Source organism: Falco naumanni, chromosome 3 (genome assembly GCF_017639655.2).
Source record: "Falco naumanni isolate bFalNau1 chromosome 3, bFalNau1.pat, whole genome shotgun sequence".
In the NCBI taxonomy this organism is placed as follows: domain Eukaryota; kingdom Metazoa; phylum Chordata; class Aves; order Falconiformes; family Falconidae; genus Falco; species Falco naumanni.
In genome coordinates this window covers 24,811,419-24,838,185 of record NC_054056.1, presented here as the reverse complement: position 1 = coordinate 24,838,185, position 26,767 = coordinate 24,811,419, and the positions used below count along the sequence as shown (strand labels likewise).

General features: G+C 40.3%; 1 protein-coding gene and 1 long non-coding RNA gene across 5 annotated transcripts in view; one reads left to right on the top strand and one right to left on the bottom strand.

Moving 5' to 3' along the window:
* Positions 1 to 26,767, top strand: part of NUP153 (nucleoporin 153) — a 46,270-nt gene that overhangs the window by 18,156 nt on the left and 1,347 nt on the right. For 2 of the 4 annotated variants that reach the window (XM_040585348.1, XM_040585346.1), the window contains exons 3-21: positions 301 to 549; positions 1,825 to 1,964; positions 2,048 to 2,176; positions 3,975 to 4,091; positions 4,210 to 4,254; positions 4,351 to 4,404; positions 8,787 to 8,933; positions 9,388 to 9,440; positions 11,611 to 11,743; positions 13,309 to 13,446; positions 14,187 to 14,279; positions 14,504 to 14,594; positions 14,865 to 14,984; positions 16,595 to 17,209; positions 19,209 to 19,403; positions 19,999 to 20,844; positions 22,523 to 22,891; positions 24,586 to 24,858; positions 26,360 to 26,519. In XM_040585348.1, coding sequence (XP_040441282.1) covers positions 301 to 549; positions 1,825 to 1,964; positions 2,048 to 2,176; positions 3,975 to 4,091; positions 4,210 to 4,254; positions 4,351 to 4,404; positions 8,787 to 8,933; positions 9,388 to 9,440; positions 11,611 to 11,743; positions 13,309 to 13,446; positions 14,187 to 14,279; positions 14,504 to 14,594; positions 14,865 to 14,984; positions 16,595 to 17,209; positions 19,209 to 19,403; positions 19,999 to 20,844; positions 22,523 to 22,891; positions 24,586 to 24,858; positions 26,360 to 26,519 — 3,967 coding nt within the window. The remainder of the gene's footprint in view (positions 1 to 300; positions 550 to 1,824; positions 1,965 to 2,047; positions 2,177 to 3,974; positions 4,092 to 4,209; positions 4,255 to 4,350; positions 4,405 to 8,786; positions 8,934 to 9,387; positions 9,441 to 11,610; positions 11,744 to 13,308; positions 13,447 to 14,186; positions 14,280 to 14,503; positions 14,595 to 14,864; positions 14,985 to 16,594; positions 17,210 to 19,208; positions 19,404 to 19,998; positions 20,845 to 22,522; positions 22,892 to 24,585; positions 24,859 to 26,359; positions 26,520 to 26,767) is intronic. The other 2 variants (XM_040585347.1, XM_040585349.1) reach the window with 2 other exon arrangements.
* Positions 25,876 to 26,397, bottom strand: LOC121084177. The gene is made up of 2 exons (XR_005826621.1): positions 26,331 to 26,397; positions 25,876 to 26,238 (listed from the first exon to the last, which is right to left on the bottom strand). It is a non-coding gene; the product is annotated as an uncharacterized LOC121084177 (long non-coding RNA).

The following is a 26,767-nucleotide window of genomic DNA, read 5'->3' as shown; positions in this document are numbered from 1 at the left end:
GAATTCATATGTGTTTGATTTGCTGAAAGACCCAATGTTAGAGCATTTGAATGTGGGGTCAGAATCTGGTGGTGTTAAGCTTTATCGTTTACTACTTAATATGATGTTAATACTTTGTATTGCAAGCAGTGGTGCTGTTGTAATCAGATGAAACCCTATCAGAGTGAGGAAGAAGTTAAATTTGGCTTCTCTATTTTTGTGCTAAGAGCTTGGCAATAGCGTGACTGTTGATAGAAAACAGCTTTTGGCTTCTGTGAGCTTGCCTATAGGAAAGCTAATTGTCTCCCTGTTCTTGTTTAGAACCATCCACGAGCAGATCTGCATTGAACTTCTCAGATGTGTTAACAAGGCCCTCTCTTCATCGAAGCCATTTGAACTGTACCATATTGGATTCCTCAGTACCACATTGTCAGCCCTCTACATCTTCTTCACTTGGCATTGGCAGTCCTGGACTGTCTCTTGTAAAAGAAATAAAAGATTCTACCTCTCAGCATGACGATGATAACATCTCAACAACCAGTGGCTTCTCCTCTAGAGCATCTGATAAAGGTAACTTTCATCTTCTCTAGTTGATTTTTTGGTAAGATGAAGTACTTTGCAGTCTTCAATATTCCACGTTACCTTAGTAAATAAGTAGGTGAATGTCAGCTGTGGATGTTAGAACGAAATTTAAAGTATTTTAGAAGTATATAGTACTGTCACCTTTTTAATATGACCATGCTTTGGGATACGTTTATGAGACCCTGATCTTACAAAGAGGCGGTGCTGATAAATGCACTTTTAGCTAGGTTGTCTGTAAATCTTGAAATTGGATAGTGGGGACTGAAGATGACTCGCTGTAGCTTGACAGCTAGGTTGATTGGAAGAGTGACTTGGAGTATCTAACTGACAGCAGGTGAAATGTGAATAAATACAGGTGACAAACAGAAACACATGATGTTTTCCTGTGGTTTCACCAGGAGTCGATAGAGGAACTATTCTGACTGAAAAAGTTTGGGTTGCTTTTTTGGCCTTTCTTTGTAGAAGGCATCAGTTGCCAATACTGCCATGTCTTTTGCTGAATTCAGTAAGGAATGTACACCATCTTAAAGTAAAAAAAACAAACAAAAAACATATTGATGTAGATGGGGACCTAGGTGATCTTGCTGAAAAAGGCAAACAGCAGGTTTGCAGCTTTTTCTAGTTCCCCATATAAACGGGGATTGAGGCATGCTCAGGAAGTTCTCTGGAGAACATACTTTTACAATTCAGAGTAGATGTTGCCAGGGTTTAGACTATAACCTGAATTTACTAGAGCTTTCTGGTGTGTCTCCATAAAATATACATGGGAAATAGGTTGTTAACTCTGTTAGTTCATCCTTTGGGGGAATTTTTCAGGTTTAAAAGCTGTGCAATTCTGACTTACACTGGCCTCCAACCCTTTACCAACATGGGAAGAACTGTGTGTTGTTATAGATGCACCAGTGTTAATGCAGTTCCCTTTTATTTTACCATGAAAGAATCAAAAATAAAATTGCTCTGTATTGGAAGTATACTATTGACTTATTGTGCATGTTTTTGAAAGATTACTGAAAAGTAACGAATCGACGGTTCTGTGAACAGATTTCAAGTTCAGAGTTGATGCTTGGTTTTCATGCCATATGTGAAAGGGTCTGTTTGAAGAACTCTGAAGGTTAGGTTGCTGGAGAAATGAGTGTTAGGGGGGGCTTCTTCATTCTGTAAGACTTCTTTTTCTGTATTAAGAAACTCAGGAGTTAGTGTGATCTTTGATATTAAAGTTCTCTACACAAGGCATTTACATACAGCATGTTATCATTTTGGCAGATATCACAGTTTCAAAAAATACTTCCGCACCACTACTCTGGTCCACAGAAGCTGAAAGATCTCATTCTCTCTCACAACATCCTGCAGCTAGCTCTAAAAAACCTGCGTTCAATTTATCTGCTTTTGGATCTCCCTCACCTGTAAGTACTGCACAGTGTTAATTTTTAACAATTTGAATGTGTAGCCATTTTACTAACTACTCTACCATAATACCTTTCTGTAGTCACTTGGAAACACTTCTGTCTTTAAGACAAGCCAGCTTGGGGATTCTCCGTTTTACCCTGGAAAGACCACTTACGGTGGTGCAGCTGCAGCAGCAAGGGAGACAAAAGCGCGAATTGCTCCTTATCAGGTAAGAGAATAGTAGTGTGATGTGAGGGAAAATGTGGTACAGAAAATGAAATACAGAAGGGGTAGCACTGCCAAAAAAACTGTGAGCAGAGAGCTGGAAATGTGGCAACAGTTTCTATTTTGCCCTCTCAGTCTGCAAGAGCAGAAAAGAACAATTCTGTATAAATTTTTTTTAAAACAGCTTATGTAGAAAATACTTGCCATGCACAAGAATGACAATGGCACCTTAGCTTCTGGCTGTTTGTTTTTAGTTGGGATTTCCACTTTGAAAAAACTCATTTTCTACCATTGTCTGCTTCTGATGATATTATGTTAAAGCATGTAAATAAAAGCAATCGTGGCATAACTTTTAAAATTTGTGTTTAGAGTAGCAAAATCTGCCTGCATGATACTTGTCTGTACATCTTACACAAGCATGTCTACGCTCATGCTATGAATATATTGTATGAAACTGCAATCTTTACTAGTATCTAAAAGGCAGCTTTGCTGATCCTTTGCTCTTCTGCTACATGCAATCTCATGATAAACATGAGAGGGAGGCATGCAATCTCAAGATAAACAATAAAATGCTTTCTATTTTAATGCCATTCAGGTAGCTCTTGAAGAGAGTTACTTGCCCTTGAGAGTTGTTCATGTTCTAAAATGAACCAGCAAATAAAAATGTTGACAACTCTCGGTAGTTAGGGTTGAATCTAAAAAGTTAGTAAATTCTGCTTCAGTTGGAATGTGTTTAAATCAAAATGGGCTTTATTTATTAAAAAAAAAAATCAAAAGTCAAAATGAACTTTATTTAAGGAACGGGAAGTAAAAAGAGTTTACTATCCTGGCAGTCCATTTCTGCCATGCAACAAGGGGACCTGCAAATTCCTGACTTAGGGGAACCCATGAAAACTTGTGGTTTGTTCTAACTTGGTGTTAAATCAAACTTCTGAACACTCAGAACCTCTTGTAAGCTTGGAGCCCTCTTTGGTCAGCTATTTTTATGTTTTTTATGAAATTGGTGTGGATTATGCTGAAAAGAGGAACCAAAATATTAGGCTTTTGAAGGAGAGACTAGCTTGCTTGTTGTTGCATGCTGTAGATTACAGCAAGTCTCGCTTGTTTTTTACATACTGTGTGGTCTGCTTCCTGACTTCACATAGCAGTGTGGTAAGCATGATGTGGTTCCAGGAGGTGTTTAACATAAGTTAAAAAAAAAAAATTAACACTGAAAGATGCTTTTTTGGATTATATTCAAAGTCATGTGGTACAAATAAAACAGTTTACTCTTTCAGTATAATGTTTAGAGCTGTTACAGTTCAAATCAGATCTTTATCTTTTTAAACAGTAAAAATCTGCAGTCAGCTAATCTTGGGGGAAGAGAGGAAACAAGAAGTAAAACTAGGAATGCCTGATGGTGGTTGTATACGTTGGTTTTAAGATGGTACACATACACAGTCGTGAAACTGAGATCTGTTTTGTTACTGAAAGTATTTTCTGCAGTACAAGTCTTTGCTTCTGTTCTGTTTTCCTGATTACTGCTTCAGAGACCCTACAGGCTTGACATCTTCCCTTTTATGATCTTTTACATCTAAATATTTCTTTTGTTGCTTTATCCCATGTGTAAGATGTGTGGGCCCCCATTCTGTAGAGTCACCAGAGTGTATTTTCTTCTTCATGGCTTGAATGTCCAGCGAGTGCGTTTTTCTCTGTCATCACAGGAGTATTGGTTATATCATCAGTATAGCCATAGGGCATAAAATAAATGCATGTTTAATTCAAAATCAAGCATTGTAACATTTGCAATGCTAATTTTTCAGCCACCAGTAAGGAGACAAATGAAAGCGAAACAAGCAAGTGTGCAATCCTATGGCGTGACAAGTTCCACAGCGCGGCGTATCTTGCAGTCACTGGAGAAGATGTCAAGTCCTTTGGCGGTAAACGGCACTCCTCTTAATCTATTTCATGTGTTTGAGAAACATAGTAAATGTGCCAGTATAGGACGAAGATCTTCCTTATGTAGCATCCAGTTTAATTGCACTGTTTTTTCAACAGGATGCTAAAAGGATTCCGTCTTCTGTTTCTAGTCCACTGTCTTCTGTAAGTTGATCACAACCCCTCTGTTTTTGTTGGATGGAACCCTCTCTTACAAAAAAAAGTCATCCTCTAATATTTAGGCTTTTTTTCCCTCTTTAGCCTGTGGACAGGAACTTGCTGAATATTACTAGCTTCCAATCCAAACGCAAACAGGTAAGAACCAGTAGCATCTTTATCTAAGAAAGGTAACTTCCTATGCTTTATTTTTAATTCAAGTTAATATTAGTATTATGTGAATTACAGTTGTCTTGGCTGTGTGGAGATTGCTAAAAATGTCTTTTCTACCCACGCTAGATGAAGGACTGTGAAGATTACTCAGGTTGAGAATTATGTTATTTTTTATGTGGTGGTGTCTTGATGTGTCAATCAAGAATGACTTCTTTATAACACACAAATTAGTGTTTTACCTTGTCCTGCAACTTGGGGTTAACTTGCTTGTTAATGTTTCCATTTAGGAAAGATTTCTCTTGCAGAAATGATCAGAAATAGGAAAATACTGATGGAGTGATCATACAGACCTTGTGCAGATTTCCATGTTCATTTTGAGCAGAAGAGTAACACTTTTTTTATTACTGCTCAAAAAAGAAGAAGGAAAATTAAGTGTTGTCACTTTAACATCGGTGTTCCTAATTCCTATTTGGAGGCAGCACTGAATTGGTGATAATGCTGTAGTGAATCATTATCTCCTTTGTTAAAAAAAAATATTAAAACTAGTAATGTTTTTAAATCACTTCCATTTGTAGTATTATGGAGTTTATTACATTGTAAAATCCACAAAAGGCCACTTTAAGATCAGGCACATGAAGGAACAAAAGTGTGGGTTTTCTTCTGTGCAAAGTTTTCATCTGCTGTTTTAATGAGAAAATGGGCAGAATGTCTCCAGAAGTTTCTATGCTAATTTCTTGATTAGAAGTATAAGTACTTTTAGTCACTTCAAAGTTTACAAACATCTTGGATTTCCTGTACCATCTTTCACCATATGCTAAATTACAGGAATGTTGAAAAGTAGAGCATGTAATTTCTGTACTGTAAATACTATCCAAATAATTGAAAACAAAGCTGGTACGAATTCTCAGTTAAATTGTGGAACTACACCTGTGATGAGGCATTAAGAAAGATCGACCAGATTTGCAGTGTGTACAGCCTGACGTCAGTTAGAAAGCGAATGTTGCGCACAGCTGTCGCTGGATAAAAGTAGAGAAATTGTCTATTCATAATAGTAGAATTCATAAGGTTTGGCAAGGGAAGCCCTTGATGAGAAGGGGAGTAGAGGGTTGTCTGTCTTCCTGCTAAAGCAAATGTATGGTTGACAGAACACTTGAGCATGCAGGCAAAATACTTTTGCAGGTATGTTTGGTTGACTTTTTCTTACTTTAAGGATCTGCACCAGACAGAATACCTCTTAGTGTATTGAACTTCTAACTGGGTAACTTTTATTTTTTTCACTGTACGTTCCTGTCTAACTAATTTGATATCCTTCTACAATAAGGTCACCTGCTTGGTGCGTGAAGGGGTGGTGGATATAGTGTTCTGGACTGTAGTAAGGCTTTTGGTACTGTCCCTCACAGCATCCTTCTGGACAAGCTGTCCAGCTGTGGATGAGCAGGTACGTGGTGTGCTGGGTGAAGAACTGACGGAATGGCTGGCTGCAAGGGGGCTACGTCTGGCTGGCGACCAGTCACCAGCAGTGTTCCTCAGGGCTCAGTGGTAGGGCCAGTGCTGGTCAATGTATTTCTCAGTGGTCTGGGTGCAGGAATTAAATGCACCATTAGCAAGTTTGCTGATGATATGAAACTGGGAGGTGCTGTTGACTCTGAGGGCCAAGAGGCTTTGCAGAGGGGCCTGAATAAGATTGGAGCATTGGATAGTCATTCATGGCGTGAAATTGAACAAGAGACAATGCTGGATCTTCATCAATAGACAGTGGGATCCAGTGTACCCTCAGCAGGTTTGCAGATGACACCAAGCTGAGTGTTGTGGTTGACATGCCTGAGGAGGGATGGGATGCCATCCAGAAGGTCCTGGACAAGCTTGAGAAGTGAGGCCACGTCAACCTCATGAGGCTCAACAAGGCCAAGTGCAAGGTCCTGCACCTGGGCTGGGGCAACCCCCGGTATCGATACAGGCTGGGGGGTGAAGAGGTGGAGAGCAGCCCTGCAGAGGAGGACTGGAGGGTACTGGTGGACGAAAAGCTGGACATGAGCCGGCAATGCGCGCTTGCAGCCCAGCCAGCCACCCGTGTCCTGGGCTGCAGCAGCAGCAGTGCGGCCAGCAGGGCGAGGGAGGGGATTGTGCCCCTCTACTCCGCTCGGGTGAGACCCCACCTGGAGTGGCTGCGTCCAGCTCTGGCGTCCTCAGCACAGGAAACACACGGACCTGTTGGAGCGGGTCCGGAGGAGGGACCACGGAAATGGTCAGAGGGATGGACACCTCTCCTGTGGGGAAAGGCTGAGAGAGCTGGGGCTGTTCAGCCTGGAGAGGAGAAGGCTCCGGGGAGACCGTACTGCAGCCGTTCAGTACTTAATGGGGCTCGTAAGAAAGATGGGGACAGACTTCTTTGTAGGGCCTGCAGCGATAGGACAAGGGGTAATGGCTTTAAACTAAAAGAGGGCAGATTTAGACTAAATGTAAGGAAGAAGCTTTTTATGATGCGGGTGGTGAAACACTGGCACAGGTTGCCCAGAGAGGTGGTAGATGCCCCATCCCTGGAAACATTCCGGGTCAGGTTGGAAAGGGCTGAGCAACCTGGTCTAGCTGAAGATGTCCCTGCTCACTGCAGGGGTTGGGCTAGATGACCTTGAAGGTCCCTTCCAACCCAACCTGTTCGATGATTCTATGACATGAGATGGAGTAATGTTGGGCACGGGTATAAACTGGGAGAGGAGTGCTGGAGAGCAGCCCTGCAGCAGGGGGTGGGGGTGCTGACTGGCAGCAGGCTCAGTGCGAGTCAGCAGTGCCCTGGCAGCCCAGGGGGCAAACCGTGTCCTGGGGTGCAGCCAACACAGCGTAACCAGCCGGTCCGAAGAGGTGGTTCTCCTGCTGTACCCAGCGTCGGTGTGGCCTCGCCTCGGGTGCTGTGGGCAGCTCTGGGTCCCGCAGCGTGAGGAGGATGTGAAGGTCCTCGAGTGCATCCAGAGGAGGGCAACAAAGCTGGTGATGGGGCTGGAAGGCATGTCCTGTGAGGAGTGGCTGAGGACACTGGGTTCGTCTGGTCTGGAGAGGAGGAGGTTGAGGGGTGACCTTGTTACTCTCTACAGCTTCCTGGGAAGCGGAGAGGGAAGTGCTGATCTCTCCTGGAACCAGTGAGAGGACACGTGGCTCAAAGCTGCATCAGTCAGAGGAGGGTTCAGACTTGACATAAAGAAGCATTTCATCACTGAGAGGGTGCTCAGACACTGGAACAGGCTTTCTGGAGAGGTGGTTGATGCCCTGAGCCTGCTGAGTAATTAAGAGGCATTTGGACAATGCCCATATTACCATGCTTTAGCTTTTGGTCAGCCCTGAGCTGGTCAGACAGTTGGACTAGGTGATTGTTGTAGGTCCCTTCCAACTTAACTATTTTATTCTAATTCTACTCTGTTTACATTTAAAAATAGCAGTGCACTATCCTTCGTTCAAAATGGGTTTGTAAACAAATAAATTGTGTTTTACTCAAGGTTTCAAAATGAGTATAACAATTTTAAGCAAGAAATACTTTTATTCGCTTTGTAGATAGTGCAGCATGAATGTTATTGCCAAGATTTGAGAGATATTGTGACATTAAAGCTATTATAAACATAGTTTTCTATTGATACTAATTTAAATAATAGCATGCATCCTAAGTCTGATTCTTCTGATCCTTAAGACTGCAGATGGAGCCTTTGGTAAACCTTGTAGCCTTTTGGGGTTTGTCTTGTTTAACGATTCAGTTACACCAGTTTTACAGAACGTACAGTGCTTTCTGCTAAAAATTAACGCTTGTTTTTGAAAATGCTTTGACAAGGAAAGTCAAACTAGTATTTTTAAGTGCATCTAATGCAAATCTAAAACACTGGAACATAATGAGACTTTAAAAATTATTTTACAACTTTTTTTTTTTTTTCAAGTGTAACTTCAAAGGAGGAAAATGTAGGAAAACTAAAACCCAGAAGCCTGTATAATTGGCTGCTTAACACTTTGAATGGTAAATTGGTGGATGAAGCCAGTAAAAAAATACTGCAATGTGGGCACAGGAGAGGAAGAGATGGAAGTACATTAAGTAACATGAGTTATTGTCATTATAGTAACATGAATGATTTTGTCTGTGAAGTTTACTGCCAAATTTTGAAATGTGATTCAGTCAGACTTTGGCTACTTCTATAGCTTTTTAGATTTCATAACTGGTTTTCTGGTGGTTTCTCTCTGCAAGCTGAATGCAGTCAACACTTTCCAAATAATTTTCAGTGGGTGCTGAGACTGATGGGAGGTTTATAGTTCTGTAACTTTTTTTCATCAGTAAATGCTGTGGTAATTAGGGCCAGTGTAAGGATAAATTGATCTCTGCTTCCTTTTCAAAGATGGAATCACAGCACCCACCTGTCCAGAAACTCGTGACACCAAAGGCGATCTCTCTGTCAGGGAGTCGGACCCAGTATTTTAAACCATCTCTGACTCCAGCTACTGATTCCAGCAAAATTCACCAGAGGGTGGATATAAAGCACAAAGTAAGTAAATCTTCTGGTTGTTATCTGCCTGCTTTTTACAAGCTTGGAATGTCTCTAACCAGTTATTCTACTAAGGGGCTCTTTTTTGGCAAAGAGCCAGAAGCTCTGAGTGAGATTTCTGACAATTACCTGTTCTGATCACTTTGGTGCACGTGGAGTCCCTGATAAACTTTACTTAAAACAAGATTGGCATCTCTTTCAGAAAAAAAATAATCTATGGTTTCACTATCAATCTGAATGTAAAAATGACCAGGTGTTAAATCTATGGGCTTTTTAGGCCAGAGATCAAAGTGGATAGTCATAGTGGTTGCGGAATAAGCTTAAGTAGATGAGGTGTATTTAGTGGTATAAATAAAAACCAGCACAAAACATCTGTGGTTGGTTGTCTTTGCTTCGTATATAGTTTATAAATACATTCAGGTAAATCTTGTAATAAATCAAACTTAACTTGCAGGGCATGAGAGAGAAGAGTTCTCCTGCAGAACAGAGAATAAAACCATCTGAAAGGTATGACAAATCTATTAATTTAAAATACTTGAAAGAAGAAAGTGCTCTCTGATGCTACAGTCTGCATGCCTGTCGTCTTTTGAAGGGCAGTAACAGTCTGTGAGTTTGCATGAAAAAATGGGTGTCCGCTAGAAACATTTGAGGCCAAATGCCAACTTGTCTCTCAAACACAAAATTCCATGAGCGTTAATTGTATTTCTTGAGGAGATTGTCCTGCGTTACACTGCTTGTTTGGTTTAGGTAGAATGACCCACCTCCAGATAACACTGATGGCTCTCTCTTCTGGGCCACTAGTCTTTTGGGTACTGCTTGAACTTGAATTAAGACACTCTGCATTCAAAGAGTATATTTTTTTGGAAGATTTGTCCCTTTCAAAGAACAATACCAGGGAATCATATTTTGTTGTCTCTGTGTTCATCTTCCAAGCAATTCTTTGGTTGCCTTCGGCATTCTTTGGTTTGCAAAAAAACTCCCAAACCAACCCTTTGTTTTGGCATCTGATAGTTTGACTTCACAGCAGCGACCTTTTCAGGGATGTAAGAGATTGGCTTTAAAGTTTGGGCGTAGGTGCAAGCAGATGTCGGGTTTTAATTGTGGGTTTTCAAACTGTTCTAAATTTTCTTCGGTGGAACTCCTTTCTTCTCCATGTAGAAGGGAGAACCAGAAAACTGCTGCTGCTTTTCATTTGGTTCGCAAGTTTTACTGCTGTGTTTTACTTTTGTCTGTAGAGTAGATGGTCCTTTTAAAAAAATTATTCATAAAGCCAGTCTGTTGACTGTCATGTTCTGGAGCAGGAACACAACACTGGTAAGAGGCAGTTGGCCAGAGTCCCTTCGTACAGCTAACCTGCAGTACTTTGGTACGTCTCTGTTCAGCCTACCAAAGGCTAAATAGTTTTTAAACCTGGGTCAGAATTGTAGGTTGAACATACCTGCTTGAAGACAGAAGACTGTCTTTGCCCCTTAGAAGCTGACAGGTCTTAACAGAAAAGAGGAATATGGACTATAATAGGCAGGCTATAATTGTCAGAATAAAGCTCTGTTTTGACAAAGGGTTGGTTTTTTTTTTCAGAATTTGAATTGATTGTCAGTTTGGATTAGAGAAAATTTTGAGCATATGGCCTTAAGGATCTGGCTTACTCACAGTGGTTACAGTGCTAAGCAGACTGTTTGCAAGTGTCTGACAAGTTTAGACTAATTCTCTTCCTCAGTCTTCTGGAAACTTGACCTGGTATCATCCAGTGTGATCAAGTGTACTTTTATAATGACTGGCTGCTTGGTTGCACGATAAGCTTTGATATGGAACTTTTTCCAGGGATACTTCATTTTGATGCCATACTGCTTTTTATTGTTGTTACTCCCTAGTTCACTTGTGTTTTGGGGTGTGATGTGGGTTTGGGATTGGTTGGTTTGTTTGTTATGAAGGTTTTTTTGTTTTTTCTTTTTCTTTTCCCTTCCCACTTGGATTAGGAAATCTTTCTGGTTTGGATCTAGGCTTTTGTAATGAGCAGAGAAATGCCTTTGTATGCCTTACAAAAGGGATCTGTGTTCATGTCTGAAAAGACTTCTGGAATGTTGGCAAACCCAAACACCTCTGGCCTCAAGATAAGCCAGAGCTGCTTTTGCTGTATTATCTTGCCGCACAAGTTTAAGCCGCTCTATTCCATAAGAGCTGCTGGCAGCATTCCATGTGCGTGCGCACACACATGCTCCTCCCCACCCCCCACCCCCCACCCATATATTTTTAGTTGTTCTTTTAGATCCCTGCAAAGATTCATGCTCATCACAGAATCAAAGAACTGGCAGTCAACATTTCCACCGTCTGGGCTATTAAAAGGAAACGTTAGAAAATAAGTCTAAATCAGTTCTTCTATTTCAGGTCTTCTGGCGTAGTCATCATTCCTTTGTGGATGTTGTGACTGTTTCTTATGTATGTCCTTCTCATTGCTGCTTTTGTTAACGCAGCTTTTGCTGTTTTGGAACATCACGTATTTACCAGCATTAGCAACTCGGGGAACAGTTTTTTTTCAGATTCTGATTAGGTGGTATCAGTTCTAGGACTAAATGTGGCTATAATAGCTTGAAACAATTATTTGATAAGTTGATTTTTTCATTTCCCCCCCCCCCCCTCGCTCCCCTTTCTCAACCTATGTATTGTTATTCTGTGCCAGCAGTGTGACCCACCCCAAATTCAGTACTCCTGCATCCAATGGTCTGTCTGCAGGAGGAGCTGGTGGTGGCGGTGGCAAGATGAGAAGGGAAAGAGGGGTACACTATGTATCAAAACCTGGACAAGAACAAGAGGTAAGGGACTCTTGCTCTCGCTGAGATTACTGAAGTAACTAGCCATGTATGCCAGTGTTACTGGTTCATAGTGATCTATAATAATGCCCTTTCAGTTTTGTGGGGGTTTTTTGCTGTGGGTTTCAGGGCAGGCTCCAATTTTTTTAATGTATTATTTATATGTTTTTATATAAATAATATAAAATGTATATAACAATATTTTTATTATTATTAAACTTTGGGTTTATATTTTTTAAATCTTGAGCCATATTATCTTGGAGTTGCTTCATATTATAAAGTTTCTCATCAGCAGTTGAATGAACAAATTTTGGTGGAGGTTTGTAGAGTTTTTATAAAGGAATGATGTTTGAAACAAGTGCCAAGTAAGTAAAAGTTTATTTAATTTGTTATTTCATATTTAAGTCATGTAGAAAGATACAGGCCAAGAGTCCAAAGCAGAAGAAATTGTTCCGCATGTCTGTTAATGATCATTCACAATTTTTGTCACTTAATCAAACCCATTGTGAGAAGTTTTTTCCTTGTTTCAGTACGAAAAGGCCATTTAATAAAACTATGTTCATGACTATCTTGGAGATTATTTTTCTGATTGGATGTTCCCTACCACTGGATCTTAAATATAAAAAAATTACATCAGTCTTCTGGTTGATGCAAAATGAAGAAATAGTAAATACTAGAGAATGTTTCTAATAATACAAATGGCCTGAATACCAAGGTCCAATAGTCTTCAGATCAAAACTGTAGAAGATGCAAGATGTGGGATACATTAAATTTCTGTAGTGGCAATATATATCTCTGCTTAGTCACTTTTGGGTAGATCTTGGTACTACTGTGCAAATTGTGATTAGATTGCTGTTCCCATTTAAACCCTAACTGATCTAATCTTGGTAATCAAACAGTTTAAGAGGTGAGGATAAGACAAGTTTTTAAGGTACAGTGGTTTCTGAGTTGGCAATGTGTACTCTGATACACGATATATGACAGGATTTACCAGAATGTGATCTTCTGTGCTGCTAGTCAGGCTTTCTTTTTTGGTGTTTGGGGTTTTGGGGGGCTGAAGGACCCCACATACTTCTTTAAACATTATCTTTTTCCAAGTTCACTGCAGCAGTGACTTCAGAAAAGTTGGCAGCTGTCCTACCTAATTTCACAAGAGGAACACTTTCTCATTTGTCATGAGAGTGTACTCTTCATTGAAGAGATGAGAGGGTAATTAGAAAGGATGTTTCTTTAGACCTTGAATAACTAAAGTACAGAAAACAAAAATAAATCTGATCTGTGCCCCTCCCTGTTCTGCACAGGTAACAATGTTGAGCTAATTTTTGGTATTCTTACTGGACATGTTATGAATGTAGTATTGCATGGAAACAAGTCTACCATAAATTAAAACGACATGGCAGACTGAGGTGGGGAGGTTAGGATTCCTTTTGAAAACTTGCTTTGTCTTAGTCTGTACATACCTCTGTTATATTTAACTTGGATAAGAAATTAAGAGTGGGACAGGGTAGGAAGGTAGTAGGTCTTGTAAAAGCGTAAAATTAAAATTTACAATTAAAATTTCCCCCTAGGAAGTGGAGGAACCGGAACTACCAAAAGTACCCCTACCCATCAGTACTGCATCGCTGCCTTCCTTCAACTTTACTTTCCTTACCAGTAGTAGTGTCTCATCATCACCGAGCACTGTTTCCACAGCACTGATGAACAAGGTAAATCTTTGGTTGTGTATTGTGAGTACTGTTTTGTGATGAGTGTACATCTACTTTGTTGCGTGTTAACTTCTTCCATGGTGCTCATGAAACTAACCAACTTTCAGTCAGGGTTGTATTCCAATTTGGAAGCGGGGAAAGGCATGAAGTTTTTGATTTGACCTCTGTGCATCTTTTACTTTGCGAAGTTCTAGTTAATGTAATTGTATAACTGCTTCAAATGCTGTGGAGGTTTTGTTGGGATTTTATGCCAAGTTAAGTTATTAAATTAGAGGTAGCATTAATGGTGGTCACAAGCCTAGTGTAGAACGTGAGCCTAGGGTGTGATATTTGGAATATCACTGCAGTAAAATAAACATTCATCTGTTCCAGAGTACTTGAGGTATTTTTGTATGTTTTGAACCAAATTACTTGCTTTAACACGTTGAGGTATTTGCTGAAGCTCTGATTACAATTGAGCTGAGTTAGTTTGAGGTTCTTAAGCTGCTTGGTCTGCTTTTCCATATACTTAATATATTCAGATCTAAGTAGCATCTCTGTTAGATGATACTGTACTGTATGCTCATTTGCAAGCTTCATTTTCGTTTATTATAACTCTTACCTGTGGGTTAGAAATATCAAACATCAGGTTTCTTGACTGACTGCAGAACGTCTGTTAGATAGTGAATTCAGGTACCTGCTGTTGTTTCACCAGGATGTTTTTCTTTTACATACAAACCGTAATTCTTCTGAAAATACAGGTACAACCAGCAAGTAACGTTGGCAGTCCTGTGTTCAGATTTTCATCTCCAATTGTGAAATCTACTGAGGCAGAAGTGCTACCTCCGTTGTCTGTAAGTGAAGTAAATAAAGTTCAACCTCTTCTCAAGGCTGTAGTAGAATATTGAAGAACAATAAGGCAGAATTGGCCCTGGTAGTGGGGAAAACAAATATATAGGTTTTCTGGCTTTTAATTTGTCATCCAGCATGTATACCAAAAGGTTGAACCCTGGATTTCAGGTTATTACTTTTGTGTGAAATTTGATTCAAGAATCTGAAAAATATCTCTTTTTCATAGCAGATGGGGTTTACATTTAGTGTTCCTGTTGTAAAATCAGCAGAGCTTTCTGGATCCAGTGATACACCAGTGACGTCCTTCCTTACTCTAGGTAAGAGAAACTTTAGTGTTTCAGATCTGAAGTGCTGATTTTCTGGTTTTGTGTATTAAACAGTAAATCCATCCTTTCTGAGCATATTAGCAATTCCAGGCAAAATATGTTTTCAGTGACTGATCTGCTTTTAACCAAATGGTAATTATAAACTGTTGTAAACAAGGTAGAATTATATGAGAAGCATGAAACTTGGAAATCCTGGTTTCTAGCAAATGTAAATATAAGTGGATTTCTTTATGAAGGGTGGTTTTTGTTTTGTTTTTAAAGATACCGCCACTGTAAACAGCATCAGCAATAAGAAGGAAAAAGAAGAAGAATACGATGGCCCCTCCAAACCTGTGAAGGTCTTAAAGGAAGGAAGTGTGTTAGACATTCTAAAAAGCCCTGGTGAGATAACGATCTAAGATATTGCAAAAAATACGTAACTGTGTAACTGCATTGATTTTTTTTTTAAAATCCACCACAACAAAAAACCCCACCCACTTTGTCACAGCTAATGCAATATTAGCTGTAAATACAAACACAGGAAAGCATTACATTAAATGCTGCATCTCTTAGGGTTGATCTCCCCTTCTGTCCGAAGTGGCTTTTATTGCTGAAAGGAAAGCTGCAGTTTCAAACCAGATGCATTGCTTCTGCTTGATGTGTTAGGATGTAATTGTAAATGAAGTATAAAGAGGATTATTTAAATAATCAGTGTTTCATTTTAAATAAAATGTATGGAATTGGAATGGAAATTTTTGTAAAATGCTTTACATTCCTCTCCCACCCTCACCATCTCTGGAAATTAAGAATAGTAAAGACAGTTTCATTCCTAAATGTGTTTGAAAAACTGCAAATCTTTCCATCTTAAATGATAGCAGTTACTATGGGTTCAAATGTAAATTTAAGTGGGCTGTTTCACTTTAAAGACCCTTTTCTAATTTTTAAGTAATTGCAGTTGTTTTCAACTGTTTAATGAAGAGTGTGTGTGTGGATGATGTTTTTTTGTTTTAAGAACAAGGACTATTGAATTTGATCTTTTCCCATAGCCTTGAGTTGCATCAGGACTATTTTTTTTATAAAGTGACAAATCTATATACTTCTTAAGACGATAGTGCCTTTTTATATTGAAAAGAACGAAGAAAGAAAATATACTGTGTGTTTTGTTTAAGGAAACATCTGTGAGTGAAGTGACATTAATTTGCTTTATCAGTTTTAAAAGAATCAGGTTCTAAATCCACACTGGTCAAAGGCTCCATTTCTGATGTAAAAAAACTCTTAACACCAAAACAACATAATAATTAAAAAAATAAAATAATAATTTTGGCTTTAAAAGTAACTTGTGTTGCTATTTAAGATGCATCGGTGTAGCATTTATTTTTAGTATTTCCATATTGGTGTTTTTTGTTTTCTGTTAAAATTGGCACCTTTAAAATAAGGAGTTGGCCTGTGTCCAGTACATTTTGAACAAAGATTATAGGTAACAATTGTTCTGTTGTCTTAATTTTTATTACTTAATTCTCAGAATCTGTGGGGAAATACCATGTGGATTGCTGTTCCCAGTATTAACGGCTGTACAGCTACTAAAGTAAATGTGAGTCATGTACTACGGCAGGAGCAGCTTTAGAAATTTGATTCGATCGGGCATGGTGTCTTAAAATGGAATTGGATTATTTCTAGTCTAGGACAGACGGCCAGCTTTCAGTACTGTTTGTTCACATTTGTATCTACCAGTGAGGATTTGTATTTAAAACTTTCTTGGAAATGAAGAGTTAAATTGAGCTTTAAATAAATGTGCTTTTGTGTCCTGGTGCAGCATATGAAATTTCATCCCTTTGGATAAGATTTCCAGGGACTTCCTCTTGCGGTTAGTCAGGATGTATAGTTGTAACCATTGGCACTTGGTTTAAATTCATGCAGTTTTGTATTATAAGTAATTTACATGTGGTGAGGGTCCTGCTTCATCAGTAAGATCTCTTCCTATTTATGTTGTTTTGGTTTTTTTTTTTTACTAGGTTTTACGTCTGTGAAAACACACTCTCCAACATCTGCACAGCCTGTTACAAGCACAGTGGTCTATACAAGGCCTGCAATAAGTAGTTTTTCTGCAGGTAAAGACGCCTCTAAACAAGCATCCTCATTTTGGCAGTCTGACCTACATGACCCATGTCTGCAAAACAAAACTACAGATGGCAAATGTGTAACATGCGAAGCTGCTAAAGTGTCCACAGTTGAGAGTACGAAACAGACAATAAGCTCAAGTCCATGTGTCGCCTCTAAGGCAGCTGTCCCTACAGCAGGGACACTGGGCTTTGAAGACAAATTTAAAACGGCACCCAACACATGGGATTGTGATACCTGTCTGGTCCAGAACAAACCTGAAGCTACGAAATGTATAGCATGTGAGACACCAAAGCCTGGAACGGGAGTAATGCCTGCTCTGACATTGCCCGTGGTCACAGACAACTCGGTGACAGTGACATCGTCCTCCACCAGCACTGACACAGCAGTCACTTTGGGGTTTGGAGACAAATTTAACAAGCCAAAAGGCTCTTGGGACTGTGCGGTGTGCCTTGTATCAAATAAGGCAGAAGACAGCAAATGTGTAGCTTTTCAGTCCGAGAAACCAGGTTTGTTCTTCTCTTTTCTGTTGTTTCAGTCTCAGCCTCTGTGCATTCTTTACAGAATAAAATATGTTGTGTATAAAAAAAAAAAAACCAACCAAAACCAAACCAAACAAACCCCAAAACCAAACGATAAACGTTCAGCAGCGTGGCTGTATGCCAGACAGGATGGGATTAGTGGCTGTCTGCAGGACTGGTTGGTTACAGGCACTTTGGAGGTCTCAGCCCAGATTCCATGTCCCATGAATTGAACTGATTGTGAAATGTATTAGTGCAGAGCTGAGCTGAAGCAGATATACCCTGCTCTGCAGCTGGTGGGGAGAGATGACTAAACTGGATGTCTTAATTAACTTAAACCAGATTTACTCATTTTCTTTGGGGAAAAATGTGAACTTCACAGAGTTAAACATTACTGGGGTTTTTTTCTCTTTCAAAGCATAAGTAGAAACAGTATTTACAGAACATGCCTAAAAAAAGTCTCCACTCAGAATTTGTGTGTAATTGAGCAGAGGTGAGGTATGAAGCCAGAGTTCAAGACAATGTAGTCTTTAACTGGTCATCTTAAGCTGAAACCGTATGTTGAGCTATGCCTATGGAGGCCGGCGGTAGCCTTCCAGAACGTGAGTGAGCTTGTTCTGGAATGTCAAGGTCCTTCCAGGCCTTGGGGAGGTGGGTGCCGCCTTCAGTGCATTGCTGACTTGCTTCCCATTATATGTGATTGTTGTAATTGATTAAGAGTGTGGTGAGTTTATTGGTTTTAAAGCACAAATAATTATTTTAATGTTAACTTGCATTGGCTCTTAATATGTCAAAAAACACCTTTGCAAGTATATCTGGGGGGATGGGGGGGGGAACAACTATGATGGACTAGACTGGGCTTTTGCAATCATCCTGTACAGTAAGGGTGTAATTTCTTGAGATAATGAATTTCAGAGGGAGCTTATTCTCATGGACTTCGAGCCTCAGAGTGATCAGCTGGTGCTTTTGTCTGAGACTCTAGCCACTGCAAGGAGGAATTTTGCAAGTGTGAGGGGTTTGCCATGAGCATCGTGGTACAGAGAACTGCACAGTTATATTGCATCTGTCAAGGGGACGAGTGAAGCAACTAAAGTGGGAGGATTAAAATTCTCTGATATGCTGTGGAAGAGAAGGCCCATTCCTGTCTCTACTGTTTTGAATTTGAGGCGTTATCTTCTGCCTCTTTTAAATGCCACCCTCAGTGGTTTAAAACTGTCGGTAAACATAACAATTATGTGGATGCTTTTGTGCTTTTTGGATGTTCACTTCGGTCCTCACAGTTACAGAGCTGAAGGGTTCTGTCAGGGTGCAGCATCAAGTGACAACTTGTCCTTTAAAGGGGAGAAAAATCAGAAGGCAAGCATTATCTTTTGGGCCTCTTCATGGAGGCTGCTGGAGACAGCGTAGCTTGTGTAGCAAACACAGTTGTGGGTTTAAGAGCTATATGTTCTTCTCTGGTGTTTTTTTTTGTTGTTGTTTGGGGTTTTTTTGGTTTTGTCATGATGTAGTTTTGAATGTGTCTGTCTTTGTGATTTTGTGATGAATCTTTCTGGTAAATTCTCAGCCTCGCGTCGCTTGACAGCGATCGTTAACTTGAGTGGTGGTAATTTTGACTATGGGTTACTCGTGTCACCAGAAATTCTTTTAGTAGTTTTAGTTGAATACAGTGCCTTTAGTTTACATCTGAAGTAGGCTGTGTTGCTATATTGTATGAACTGCAGTTGCTTTTTAAATGTCATTGGTTCAATTTATGCTTAAAATCATACATAGATTATAAAGAAGAATCTTTATATATATATAAAGATTATATATAATCTTTATATATTTGTTTACTTTCTCAGATTGAGCTTGACAGAAATGAACTTGTGGTTTGTTTTTTTACTGTTCTGTTTATCTGCTTTGTGATTTAGTAATAAGAGCTTCTTAAGAAGTTTGTGTTCACTTTCTCATTTAAGCAGAATGACTAACTGTCTTGCTTATTTCTAAGGGAGTTCAGTGCCTGTCACCAGTAGCAGTGTTTCTACGTTTTCTGCTTCTTCTGGAGGATTTCTGGATTTAGACAAATTCAAAAAGCCCGAAGGAAGCTGGGACTGTGAGGTCTGCTTGGTCCAAAACAAAGCGGAAGCCACAAAATGTATAGCCTGTGAATGTGCAAAGCCAGGCACCAAAGCAGAGGTCAAAGGTAATATTAAATGAGAAAACGAAAGGTGTGCAGTCTGCAATTTATGGCTTTCTTCAGGTTTTGCTTTGTGTGGTTTTTTTTTTTGTTTTTTTTTTTTTTTTTTAATTGCAGCTATTTTTCCGTTGAGGTATGGCAAAACCATTCGTTTTTTGTCTAGGAATATTACTTGAGTAAGGTGATGTGCCTATGTTCCCATACCCTTTCTGCAGAAAAAGATAATGCTTGTTAGAGGAGAGCTTGGATTAACCACATCTTTCTTTTCAAGCCTTGTGTATTACTCATCTGGAGTTTTGACTAAAAAGCATGATCGGTTACAGAAGTTAGCAGTATACTTTTCAAAGCCCGGTGGAGGACAGAAGAGTACCATTGCGAAAAGGTGTTATGTAGAGAGGGAGTGCAGAGATTTCTTACTTGTTTTGTGTTGGGTTTTGCTTGGTTTTTTTGTATGTGGGTTTGTGTTTGTTTTGTTTTGTTTTTTTTTTAAATAGTTTTCACTCTAGGAAGCTTAGGAGTAGAATCCCAGCCATGTAGCTGAAGCCTGTATTATGTATTACACCGTATATGGCAAATGTAACATTACTGCTTATTTCTGCAGGCTTTGGTACTGCTCCTGTGTCCACAAATGCTGCAATGCCATCATTTACCTTTGGTGTCCAGTCGTCCTCCTCCTCTGAATCTGCTCATACGCTGGGTAGCACAGGAAACTTTAAATTTGGAGAACAGGGGAGCTTCAAGTTTGGCATTGCATCCGAATCTGCATCCTCCAACACTGTGACTGGGGGATTTAAGTTTCCTGCTAGTTCAGGGGACTTCAAATTTGGACTTTCTTCCTCAGACTCTAAATCAGATGACAGTAAAAAAGAAAATAAAACTAACAGTTTTACCTTTGGACTTCCATCTACAAGCAGTCAGGCTCCTTCAACATTTCAGTTTGGGACAGCGAGCCTGGGACAGCAGGAGAAGAAAGAGGAACCAGTTTTGGGAGGCTTTGGTTTTGGCACAAGTTCGACTTCTTCCATAGCTACCAATGAGAATAAGACTGGAGTCAGTGGCTTCACTTTTGGAACTGTGGCAGAAAAGGAGGGAGCATCGCCTGCGTTTCCATTTAAGAAATCAGATGAGAAAAAGGATGACACTCTTTCAACAAAGGGAGGCTTCTCTTTTGGCAGTGTGGAGTCTGCACCTGCCTCACAGTTTGTTTTGGGAAGGACAGAAGAGAAACAGGACTCTGTCACTTCTGCTGCTCCACTAGCATTTGGAAAGAAAACTGACAATGAAGAGTTAAAGGCACAACCTATCTTTTCAGCTGGGACCGCTGAGCATACCAAAGAGGAGAGCACAGCAAAACCTATGTTCAATTTCAGTTTTGTTAAACCATCAGAGAAGGAAAGTGAGCAGGCAAAGCCATCTTTCGCGTTTGGGGCACAAACCAGTACTTCAGGTAAACAGAACGTCTTTTGTTGTCTTGCCTACTTGTATCTATCAAATAATAACTCTGAGGCCATACTGGACAAAATCCATGGGATTTGGTATATATCATGCCTTAGAGCTTCAGAAAAGACTTAATTACTACCTGCAGCCTGCCTTTAGTTCTGGTTGTTGATGTGCAGACAATATGTAGCAATTCCTTTTTAGACGTCAATGAGTTTTAACAGGAGGTTTAGACAAAAAAAAATGGCCACACCTTATGGAAGCTGGCTTGCTGCTTGTATGGGCACAGAAGCTGGATTGTCTCAGGAGCAGCAGCAAAGCTGGTGACAGAAGCTGTGGTACGGCACAGTATCGAGGCCTCACACTGGCATCGTTTGTCATAGTGAAGGGGAATGAGAGGGGGGAATAACTTATTCCCATGTACTTGCGGCTGTGCCACAGGGTATACTGCTGTTTCTCTACTGCTACAAAGGTATAAAAATCACTTCATAGATATTACACAGATTTGTATTCCTTTAATTTGTTGAAAGTCTGCAGTGGAGGATTGAAGTTCTTCAGTGATGATCACGGTGTGGAAAAAATCTGGTTGATAAATTCCATTTGTGTGACTTGGCGACTGTGTTTTAGAGAACAGAATGAGTTTCTAACTTCTGAAGTGATATGGAAAAGGTCGTCAGTTAGTAACCCTGAATAAAAGCAGTACGTATGGTTATACTGGTTTTAATGACAGTATTCTTACAGTGGAACTGCTACTGAACAGACAGGTTTTTGGAGGATTGTGGGCTTTGGGGGAGGGGAGATGGTTGGCAGAGGTGGAGTTTGAGGTTGGGTTTGGATTGTTTTTTTTTTTACCTGCCAAGTAAAGCTCTGGAGCTTGGTTTAGATATGGAAATGTGATGAAGCACCTTGTGCAAAAGGGAAATTTTAACAAGCATTCTTAAGGATGTTACAGTCCCTTAAAAACGGCATAGGTGAAAAGGGACCGTAACTGCTAGAAAAAAGGACAATGGGGAAATTGAAAACGAATTCACAATAATGAGAATTAGACCAGTAGCTTAGGGAAAGCTGAAGAATGACTGACTTTAAAAAGATAGCTCTGTTTTAAGTATGTAGAACTGCATTCAGTACTGTATGACAGTGGTCTTAATGGAGGGTTGCTCTCTGCTACTGCTAAAAGCAGGTCTTGGAGGTGCCTAAGAACAACGAAGCTTGGAAGCATTAGGCTGGGGGATGGTAAGCTTTGCCTGACCTAAAGCTGTAGGCACAGGGCTATGTTTTCAAACAAGCTACACATGAAAGTTTATCACAGCGTTTGTCGATACTCCATTTAGTAAAGCCGTAAAACTGTTACAGGTGATTGATGTTGTTGTTCGAAGAACATCTGAAATCCATTTTGTTTGAAGAGTTTTAGAAGTGCTGGTTAATCCTGGTTCAGGTAATGACAGCCAGGGGTTAGTGTTTGTAACCAGTGAAGCCTTGACTGCGGTGGTGTCCTTGTTCTTTGCAATTCTTCCGTTCCTTTAATTGTGGATGGCAGCAATCAGCACATTAAATCTGGACCTTAGGTAGGCGACAGTAGTTGAGGTGTCACTCAGGATTGCTTTTTGTATGGTCATTGAAACAGGAGCCTGTTTGCTGTAGTTTGTTTGGCATTTCTGTGGTGGTTTATGTACTGTTCTTCCTTTCAGATCAAGGAGCAGCAAAGCCATCCTTCAGCTTCTTGAGCTCTAGTTCCTCCAGCACAGTAGTACCCACCACTTCAGCCAACAGCAGCAGTATGTTTGGCAGCACGCTCTCTTCCTCAAATCCTCTGCCGGTTCCCGCTCCCTTCGTGTTTGGACAACCCAGTAACACTGTGAGCAGCTCTGTTTTTGGCAGTTCCGCAGAATCTGCAGCATCTCAGTCATTTGGCTTCTCTCAAGAAAACAAACCAGCAACCACATCTTCTAGCACTGGCACGGCTCATGCTTCATTTCTCTTTGGTCCGGGAGCTAGCAGTACCAATGCAGCGAATTCAGGCTTTACCTTTGGAGCCACAACCACATCGAGTTCAACAGGTACATTTTTAGATGCTCCTCTCATTTTGCCATTACATCGTGGACCAAGAAAATAGTGTTTCCGGAATATTTTACTTTGGAGAACGTGTAGGCCAAATGCATGGAAATACAGAAAAATACTGAGTATTTATATTCAACAATATAAATTGGGGCTTGGTTTTTCACAATTTGGGAAATACAGTTTAGTAATGAACTGGTGGCAGCATTGTTCTGTACAAAGGAGAACCCGTTACTGCATTTCAGTTTGCATAGGAACTTCTCAGCATGAGAACGATAGTTCCTTTCTTCTCACTATCGGTCCAGTGTTTGCAGTTAAAGTTAGAATTACAACTTTGCTGATTTTTCTCTCCCCTACCTAAAACTGTCAATGGTTGTAAGTAATGTAAAGATCTGCAAAATCCTTCCTTCACAAGTATATATAAACACCGTACTTCTACGCACAGTAGCTACAGCTTAAGGATTGGTTTCTAACAAGCGTAATGTTTGTTAATCTTCTGGCAATTTAGAGAAGACAGAGATAAGAATCTTTAAAGTTTCTTTATGTTTTATGTGACCTCACTGTATGAATTTAGCAGTATGACACAAGATGAAATCCACCAAATCGTCTGTATTCCTGCTAGCCTAGCAGTATGTTGGAAGTAAGATTGAACCTGTGAGGAAGAGACTTAGTCTGATTTGATCTGATTGCTTACCTTTGTCATTCACAGAAATTCAATTTGCACACTTCTTTGGCTATCAGAAACAGAGAAAACGGTCCTAAATTACAATGGCCAGCAGATCAATTTAACTTGCTTACAAATCAGTAACTTTCAGTGTCATTTTGTTAGTGGGCAACGCTGTATTTCACTCATTTTCAGAAAGGATTTTATTTTTTTTTTTAATGCAGAAGCCTGCATTAACTTTTACCATATATCTGTTCATCTTTTGGAAAGAAAAACTGTCAGCCGTTCCAAGTTACGGTGCAACAGAGGGCATTTTCCGTTGCATGAAGGCTGCTTAAATTGCATTAATAGTGCTGTTTCAAATGTCCCTTTTGCGTGGCACATCTGCTGCGTACGTTCAGAGTCACTGTTCAGTCACGTATTTTCATTTTGTTATTTCTGCTGGCCATGCAGAGCCGAAGCAGCTAAACAAATGAGCTGGCTGGCTGTTGCGTAGAGAGCTACGCTGCTAACCCAAGTTCTTGCGCACGGAGAGATGACTGCAAGCTTGATTTAGCCTCTGGAAGTTGGTCCTCACTTGGGTAGGGAGGGGTGCAGTTGCTGACAAGAAAGATTCATGTTCTCCTGATCCTAATAAATGAGGAGCTGTGTTTTGCATGTTTGAAAAATCAGTATTCTCCGTGGGTGATAAGAACAGCTTTTAGTAAATACAAATGAAAATGTCGTATCCGTGGCAGTCTGTTTCTGGAACGTGAATGCTAACACAGTGATTCAAGTTGAGGCAGCCAGTGTGTTTGAGATTTGTCTGATTCTTGTAAACATGGTGCTTCTCATCTTACTGACAAGAAAAGGTGCAATTCCTGTTGTGGCTGACACGGTATTCGTTTTATTTACTCACACAATTAGTTGGAAATTGAGATGAGTATTCGTCTTCCAGACTTGGGAAACATGGCGGTTTAGGACCTTTGTAGATTGATTTTGTGGGAGGAAAAAAACCTGGCATATACTGACATTTCTCTTCTGTTCCCCCAGGGGCGTCCTCTTCGTTTGTGTTTGGCTCTGGGCCTCCAGCACCTGCTGCTGGCCCAGCATTTGGTGCCACTCAGCCACCGGCGTTTGGCCAGAGCCAGGGGTCCAGCCAGCCCAGCGCCCCAAGTTTTGGATCGCTGTCGACAACGTTGTTTTCAGCTAGTGCTCAGCCTGCTCCTCCTGCCTTCGGCTCGGTGACGAGCAGCACCCAGCCCTCGGTGTTCGGGCAGCAAGCGACCCAGCAGCCGGGTTTTGGCTCTGCTGCCCCCAGTACCGGTGAGTGCTGACCATCCCTCCTCCCTTCTGGTCTCAGAGATCCTGTATTTTATTTTATTTATCACAAAGTGCACCTTAAATTACATGGGGAAAGAAGACTTCTGCCTTGTGCGCGTATTGAAGTGTAAGAATTGCCCCCCGTAAAATAACGAGTAGAGAGTTAAGTCACTTGTGTCTCGCTCGGGACTGCGGAGGATGAGCCCCAGCTGTGCCAGCCGCACAGTAAGTCTGCACAAGGGACTTGGCAGACATGGAAGGCGCAACACTACCACTAAATATTGGGGTTTATTTTCCTGAGAAATCTAGTGCTTAAATGAAAAAAAAATATTTTTTTTGAATAAATGAATAATAATTATCCTCTTATTTAAATAAATAAATATTTTATTTTTAAAATAAAAATATTTATGTAATGAATCCTTTAATTAAATAAAAGAAATCTTACTCATTTTGAGTAAATGAATATGAATAAATGAAAATAAATAGAAAACCGTGGAGTGTTCACTGGTAAGATTGTACAAACCAGAACGGCAGAAGCGCTGCAAAATTACTGGTTTTGGATCTGTTGTAGTTCTTAAGTTATCTGACTTCATTACCAGGCTTTCGCAAATTATTTGGATTGGGGGCTCCTCCTGTGTGAGAGTATGGTCAGAATTATTTTTAAGCATTGATGGGCTAAGACTTTATTTAAAGTTCTTTTTGCTAATGAAGTATAAAATACTGTGGGAGGGGAGCAGAGCATGATCCTTATAATCTATATGTAAGAAAGAAAAATACTAGTAATTACTCAAAAAGAAAAACGCTGCCAGTACATACATATTTGATCTCATCACATAAAATACTTAAAGGGAAAGGGCTCCTTTTTTCCTCTCAGAAGTTTTACAAAATGGCCTCCATTAAAAGTAACCGACATTTTTTCCTGGTCGCTAGATTATCTGGTAAACCACATTACTCCGTCAGTCTTTCATTGTACCAGGTAGCAATTTAAAGATAAAAATCTGTGTGTTTCTTAACAATTACTTTGACGATAGGATTTTTTTGTTTGGTTGTTTGGGTTTTTTTTTGTTTTAGGATGAGGTGTTGTGTTTGCGTGTTAAATGGGAGGGAGTCCCCGTATCGACTGCATGGACGCAAAGTTTACTTATATAAATCTACATGTTTCAACACTATAATCTAAGACTTTATTAACATAAACTTCAGTATGCACAGCTATAAACTTAATGGTGGTACAGAAGTTAGTGCGCAATTCATTAGGGGTGTGCCAGCAGCATTACTTTAAGAGTCCCTTTAAGATTTTCTATTAAAGTGAATGAATTCTTCTCTGGACTATTCCTGTAGTAACCTGGCACTTCTGGTGCCTCCCACCTTGTAATCCTGAGTGACCTGTAATAAATAAATAAATAAATAAATCATTAAAGGTAGTGGGAGGAACATGAAGATTTTGCTGGAAAGGATGAGCTCAAATTTTAACTTACTCCCTTCTGCTTCCACCCCGCCTTCCCAGGTTCTGTATTCCAGTTTGGAAGCAATACTTCTAATTTCAACTTTCCAAGTAACCCAAGAATATTTACTTTCGGTGCAAATTCTCCTGCGCTGGCAGCACCGGCCCAGCCTTCTGGCTCTTCGGGATTTCCGTTCAGCCAGCCTGCAGCATTTACAGTGGGGTAAGAGACCGTATCAGAATTTCCCTTGAGCTTCGGGTAGTATCGGTGGACAGTGTCCAGCCTCTGCCGCTGTTAAATCGTGAGGTGTTCAGATGAACCTCGGAGTTTGACGCTAGATTGGGCACCTGCCTTGCCTTAGCCCGGCTGGCGAATTGGGCAGCGGTGCCTGTAAGGAGCCTAGCTGTCAGAAAGGTCACTCGTCAGCCTGACGGGAAACGGGCTGGTTCTTGAAAGGTAAAATCCGTACC